The 7,271-nt window shown below is 34.1% G+C and overlaps 1 protein-coding gene across 1 annotated transcript; it reads left to right on the top strand.

Annotated features, from left to right (window-relative positions):
• Nucleotides 1–121: 121 nt before the first annotated feature.
• LOC108779120 (uncharacterized) lies at nucleotides 122–5,884 on the top strand. Its single transcript, XM_018546478.1, has 5 exons — nucleotides 122–173; nucleotides 2,252–2,402; nucleotides 2,488–2,701; nucleotides 2,928–3,314; nucleotides 4,762–5,884. Exons 1-5 carry the CDS (start codon nucleotides 122–124, stop codon nucleotides 5,848–5,850), a joined length of 1,893 nt encoding a protein of 630 aa, XP_018401980.1. The 3' UTR covers nucleotides 5,851–5,884.
• Nucleotides 5,885–7,271: the final 1,387 nt, after the last annotated feature.

Genomic DNA, 7,271 nt, shown 5'->3' with positions numbered 1-7,271 from the left:
ACGCGAAAACGAATCGTGACAAATCGTACGTTATTTAGTAGCCAAAATTTTCGAAGAAAAATCGCATAATTCGCGTAAATGTGCATGTATTCGTTCATCGTTTATCGCCATGCAAGAAAAAATGGATATTAGAATAACGTTATCTATAGTCATCACTACTATTCTGTTAATGAGTAAGTACTTGTTTTAGTATATGATAAATGTGACATTCATATAAAATGCGATAAGAGGACTTAAGTAGAGAGAGAGAGAGAGAGAGAGAGAACCCTCATGAATACAATATTATAAAAGTTGAATAAAAATTTCTATAGTTCCCCCCCCTTTTGTATTTAAAATATAATAAATGATATAAATGTAACCTCCCTATATATATATATATATACATTATACACTCACCAATAGATTCAGTAATGACTATAACATATTTTTTCCAAAAGCTTCTTTGGAAGTTGAATATGTGTCTAAGACAGAAGTATATACATAATAGTCACACACGTATGCATTATTACTAAGAATATATATGTAGTAGCAACGATATAACAAAACTGTTATTTTCAAATCTTATGATGAATAATATAAAAATGGATAACATAATACAGATATTCAATTTGTAATTTAATTTAAATTGAAATTTAATAGAGAATTAAATGATGAATCTGATACCAAACAAACCATTGGATTTGTGTAATTTCTTGAAATTTTTTAAATGAAAGAATATGAAATCGTGTTGTGTGAAGATATTTGCATTATTGTCGTCACCAACCACAGCTATTGCATTATCAATCGCTATCCAAGTTGGAACGCAGACTTGGAATACCAATTGCAACAATCGTAGAGATAAAAGGGGAATGAAAGTGTGAGAGACACTGCACGTCAATCGAATGTTAAATAGTCGATCGTGAGGGCATACCAAACTCTGTTCTTCCTCGCGTCATTTTTTCTTACAATTCTTACAATCAACAACCTCCTATTGCAAATCACTACGTGTCTTTGATTGGTACTTGATCATCTTGTATATTACGCGTGTGTCGATTATGCAACACAATCGAGATATGACGTAGGTATACATATATTCAAATTTCAATAAAATGGATCTGAAATTAATGAAGCAATTTATTCGTTTTTTCTTTTTATTAATTCAAGAATTGTAATAATATGCAAATCAAATAAAAGGAATTTTTTTTACAAATTCACTATTATATAAAATTATAAAAATATACAATTGTATATATTTATACAATTCTGCTTAAATTTTATATTTGCCTATCCTTTTTTTATAGCGTGATACAACATCTGCGAGTAGATGTTATTCTTATTACAAAATGATATCATATACATGTATTTATATATGTATATATCTAAGATGGCCATCCGGTTTTTCACATTGGTAATTTGTAATCTTTGTAAAAATGGTCTGCTAATCTTTTACAAAAGAAATTTGCAAAATTGTCAAACTTGGAGAGATCCTGTGAGGACAAAAGTCGCAAAGATTGGTTGCGATTGCGATGAAAAGTGTGCTCGGTCGTGTTTTAGATAGAAGATCCGGATCCCTTTTTCATCAATACGTATACATTACCTGAACATAATATGAAATAAAAATGAATGTAATGCAATAGATAAACACTTGGTTCGTCTTCCGTCTAATATACACACTCTCTCTCTCTCTCTCTCTCTCTCTCTCTCTCTCTCTCTCTCTCTCTTTCTTTGAGATCTCTCTCTCTCTCTCTCTCTCTCTCTCTCTCTCTCTCTATATGTGAGAAAAATTTACTAAATTTTAATAAATAACTTTTGTAAAATATAAAATATCTTTGAATAATCCTAGCGGAATATTTAATAAATGTAAACACATATATATTTTTATTAGTCCAAGAACCACGTTAATTTGATTCAACTATCATTTTTTTTCATTTAAGTATCTAAATATTTGTTTACCGCACAAATAAAGAAATATTTATTAAAATTTAATAAATTTTGTTCTCAGTGTATATGCACACACACGCGCGCGCGCACAACAAACAAACAATATATATTATTAATAGCTTCTAAAGTCTTGAGTACGATATATACTCTCAGCGGGTGCAGATCACCTCCTTTTTATCTGATATGGTCCTCCGTCATATGTATTATACATAGATATAACATCAGCGAGCCTCTGATCGAAGTATTCTTCGGTCGTTCATCTTTCTTGTTATGATCATCTTTCATCGCAGTTCATTTTTCATGCGCTGATCGAATTATTTCTGTTTCATAGAGAGAACGAGTTACAGTTTGGCCAGAGATCCAGAATCTGTAAATTCGTGGGCGCAATGTGAAACGGCTATTGAGGAAATAAAGCAAGAAGACCGTGCAACAATCGTGGACGATAATCCCTCCAGATTGTATTCTACGTGGCTGTCTCAAGAGTAATTGTTTCTTTCGCACAAACTGGATTTGGTCTTTATAAATGATTTGAATCTTAAACAGAAATTAATATGTTTTGTTGTGCAGATGTGAAGTGCGAGCTGGCCCTGAGTATATAATCAGAAAATACACATTTTTCGAGAACGGCACGTTTCTTCTGTTACGTTATCATTATGCCGAAGAATCATGTAGCATAGCGACACACACTGTTACAATTCGCGGTTCCATCAAGTTGCTAGGATCGTCTGCAATTGTTTCTGGCGCTACTGAAACGAGATTTCACGTAGATGCCATTAATATTGTACCTTTGAATCGACAGGTATTGCCGAGATATGATTAATTCGCGAGCGTAAAATAAAATTATTCTAAATAAAAGAAGTGATTTTGGTATACTATGCAAACCCTTAAAACAACGAGGAAAAAGAATCTTAATTTAAATAAAGTTACGCAATTGATTAATTTGGAGAAGTCAGGACTTATTGGTAAATTTATATAGTATTTGTGATTAATAGAAATTAATTTCACAGGTCGCTCATAAGTTTGGACACAGATTGAACTTAACTTGCGGTCCCCAGCCGAAATGGCGACCTTATGTTCCCGAAGTGGTTTACGAACAGCCGCGGCAACGCTCAGCAGCGCCATTCTGGCAAGGTCCAATCTATAATTCTTTACAAGTACACTCGTCTACGAAGAAGAGGCTCGGTATGAACTGTTTAGAGTCTTTCGGGATTGAATTCACCGAATTGAAGCTGCTGAGGGTGCAGAAAAAATCGTTTGGAAACTCTAGCAGCGATCGTTACCATAAGCTTCCACAATTTCAACTTTTTTTAGCTAGCCCAATACCTAACATTTATTCTCGTTGGAATTGCAAACCGACCTCCTTACAGTCTACAGCTATGATCCGCGCCGACACGGTACGTTTTGTTCATACGATCTTTTGCAGGCTTAGAAAACAACGCGTGTTACCATTATATTATTACTTTTTTCCTGTCTCTAGATTTTCGCATGGAGTGATAAAATCGATCTTTTTACTCCGTGTCTAATAGTAGATAGCATTTTTACAGTAATGATATAACAAATTTAGCATTATACTATTTATAGTCCCTTATTATCTCTTGTGTACTATTCAATAGATATAGCAGTATCTTTGATTGGATAGAAACATTTTATTTATATAAGTAACAATTTCAATAATACGAAACTATTACATCAACGCCTAGCTACTATGCGAAGAGTAGCACGTTTCATTTGTCTTACGGAAAACAATATATTTAATTAACGAATATTATTACGTTTCGGTCCTCGCTACGAAAACTAATACGTTTCAACGTTTAGTCGCGAAAAATAACATTATATTTCGCTTTATACCGCGAAAAACATAAAACGTTTAAACATATTATTATTCGTGGTATAAAATCAAATGTGCTACTTTTTGAAGGTCAAAACTCACAAATTCACTTTCGCGGCGAAAACGGGAGCATAAAACGTTCTTCGACGCAACTCGGCGTCATAAATGGAGTTTTTCGTAGGACAAATGAAACGTGCTACTCTTCGTAGCAGGCGTCGATATGTATGTTTTCTACACACTTTATAAGCTGCATACCAAAAATTTATAATACATGTTTATACATATATGCGTGCGTGCGTGCGTAACGTGAACAACAAATATTTTTATTCTCAGTAAATGATTAGAATTCATTCTTGATAACAACATTAATATTTAAAAACAATATTTAATAAAAATTATAATAAAACTGACGTCCGTGAATTATAATATTTAGAAATATAAATTCCTAAAGAGAGATAAGCATATTAAAGAATAAAAACATTATTTAATGTTAAGAATTTTAAAAAGTTTATTAATATAGGTTTAATAGAGAGAAAAGTTTGTAAAGTAACACCTACACATAAGTGTATAATATAATTGAGTAATATTGATTATTAAATAATAAATAATTTTAAAATTTAACAATTCACTTTAGCATTATGAAAAAGTAACGATGAATAAAATGATGAGTGGTTATTTTTTTAAATAATGGTAACAATGAAAAGTTACTTTTTGAAATAAGTAACGAGTAATTTTTCTATAAAAAATAATGGTAAATTTTTATAAAGAATTCTTGCTACTGAATTACTTCAAAATATGCGATAATTCTGCGATTTTTCGATGAGAAAAGCACATTGTATGTATAAGATTCTCATGGTACACACGATTATTTCTAATGTAAATTATGTGCATTGTACATATTTATCGCGTGTTTGTATATGTACATTACTTGATACATTTGAAAAAAGAAAAAATATATGACAAACTAAGAGAATAGATCGCGAGGATATAATATACGTATGTTGACGTTACAGGCGAGCGATTGCCCGATATGCGGCAGCGTGTCTCGGAGTACCGAGTTTAGTCCACCTCTTCTTCATCAAAAGGCAGCTTTACCCGCATTGATCGGAGGTTATTGGCACAGCGAGAGATGCGAAAGCTCCGAAGGTGGTATCTGGTCCAGACGTCAATTTCAGATACACTCAGGAGATAAATTATGGACCGGTCAATGGGACTATTACAATGATCCGCAATGTACAACGTTTTTGTACGCGATAACTGCAGCTGGAAGTTATATCCAGCGAATTGGAAGGCAAAGACGTCACAAACAGATCGGTCGAGAAACTTTTCTCGATCACTGTCTCAATGTCTCCACAATAAGATTCTTGTTCAAAAGGAGCGCTGCTAATTTGCCAACTAGTCGTACTGCAGTACAAAGCACGGATCAACTATATCGGAACAATAAATTTTTCGATCTCGCGAACGGATCGAAAAACGGCAAATGGTCCGTCACAACGGCCGATAAAAAGGTAGTACAAGGAAGACAGGAAAGATCGCTGACTGCAGAGGACATTCATCGACTGTTGCGCGACGACGAACAGTCTATAGTTGAATCAAGATTCGCAGCGATGCTACGAGGTCATCAGGCATACGAGATCACTACTAGAAAGCCTCTTTCCATTTGGAAGACCCTCGCTGGTACCACGGAGCTGGATCTGCACATTGCCGAGAGTATTTTGATTCCTGGGGACGCCGCGGTGTCCGCTCGTTGTAGCACCGATCAGCAGCTCGGCGTGCCGCTCGTCACCTGGCCGCGAAATTGCGTACCTCACACTATCGAAGCGCCCTCCACGTTAGGACTACGGGTCAAACTGGGCATCAACTGGAACGGTCAGTACATTCTGTTGTTGGGCTCGCGAGATGACAACGTATGGGAGGCTCCTCTACGTCAATGTGCGCAGATTCCACCCCACAATTCTGCTTTGAGAGCGCATCTTCGGAGAAGCATCGGCCTTCGTTTCGGACTGCTTTCTTCGAGAGCGTCGTCGATCCGACGAGTCTCCGCTTATTGGTGTCTCTTATCGCAAATCTTACTGTGCTCCGTATATTACCTTGTATGGTGATATCTGCACTACGATATAGCAATACAGATACAGTATATATATATATATATATATTAGGGTGTCCGTTAATTTGGCGATTTTCGAATTTTTCCATTTTCCGGGCAAAAAGTGGTTCAAAATAAATAAAAAAAAAGTTTTAAAAATATGGTTAATAATTTTAGTATACGTTGGAAGTGAAAGAAAGTGAAAAAAGTCGGAATTTTGCATTTTTCTTAATTTTTATGATAAAAATTTAGTTTATGTAAACTTGAATATATCAACGAAAAAAAATTTTGTTTGACCGCGCCCAATTGGAGGGTCTTCAGGCAGCATTCAAGAAAAGATATGCAAGTAGTCAGATTTTTTAATAACGTACAAAAAATTCGGTGGCTAAAATACTGAAAAAGTTTTTTTTTCCCATACAAATTCAGTACAAAACTTCATGTGCTCGGTGGCACGGGTTAAAAATTTTTATTTTTTTTTTTCCGTTGGGAAACTTTTTTTTTATTTATTTTGAACCACTTTTTGCCCGGAAAATGGAAAAATTCGAAAATCGCCAAATTAACGGACACCCTAATATATATATATTATACAATGTGTAAATATATAGAATTGCGAAAGTTGAAAAAGAGCGCAGTAGTTGCGCGGTATAAGAGTGGTGGCTGCAGACTCAACAGTTTTGCAACCGTTTTATTATTCGTCTCGCTGATTGGATTATATACTTTTAGATCTAAAAGAATAGTCCTATCTCAGCGAAGAATCATAAAACAGTTGTAAAACTGTTGAGTCTGCTGAACGCGACCAGGGATGCGATTAAATTAATTATCGTACGCTTTTCGTTGCATGTCTGGAAGAAAAGTCGAATCGATCAAAGTTTAAAAGAGCGCTGTATAATACACTCAACAGTAAAATTAAAGCATATTCTGCCCCCCAAAAATAAGCAAATTTCAAAAGAGTGTAACTTTGTCAAAAATGATTGTAAAAAAATTTGTTAAAACATTCTAAAGCTTGAAATCTCTACTTTCGAAAGTGGTAATTGATATTTTGATTTGATTATTTCTTCACGAAGTTATGCGGACACAAATGAAAGTGCGTCAAATCCGAAAAATCGGTTTACAGCATTCGAAAGCGTGAACCTTTACTTTTAATTTCCTTTTTTGTTGAGCTCTGTACGATTTTTTTTCACCGAGTTATTCAACGTTGAAGTAAGAATGATCTTTTTTACTTTAATACAAATTTTTATGCGATTTTTAATTCACACCATGGAATTTCTCAAAGTTAGTAAAAATTTTTGAGATTTGACGCACTTTCATTTGTGTCCGCATAACTTTGTTAAGAAATAATCAAATCAAAGTATCAATTACCACTTTCGAAAGTAGAGATTTCAAGCTTTAGAATGCTTTTTTACAAATTTTTTTACAATCATTTTTGACGAAGTTACA

Source organism: Cyphomyrmex costatus, unplaced genomic scaffold (assembly GCF_001594065.2).
Source record: "Cyphomyrmex costatus isolate MS0001 unplaced genomic scaffold, Ccosl1.0 scaffold55, whole genome shotgun sequence".
Lineage (NCBI taxonomy): Eukaryota > Metazoa > Arthropoda > Insecta > Hymenoptera > Formicidae > Cyphomyrmex > Cyphomyrmex costatus.
Note: the sequence above shows the minus strand (reverse complement) of the source record. Positions and strands in the feature narration are given on the sequence as shown.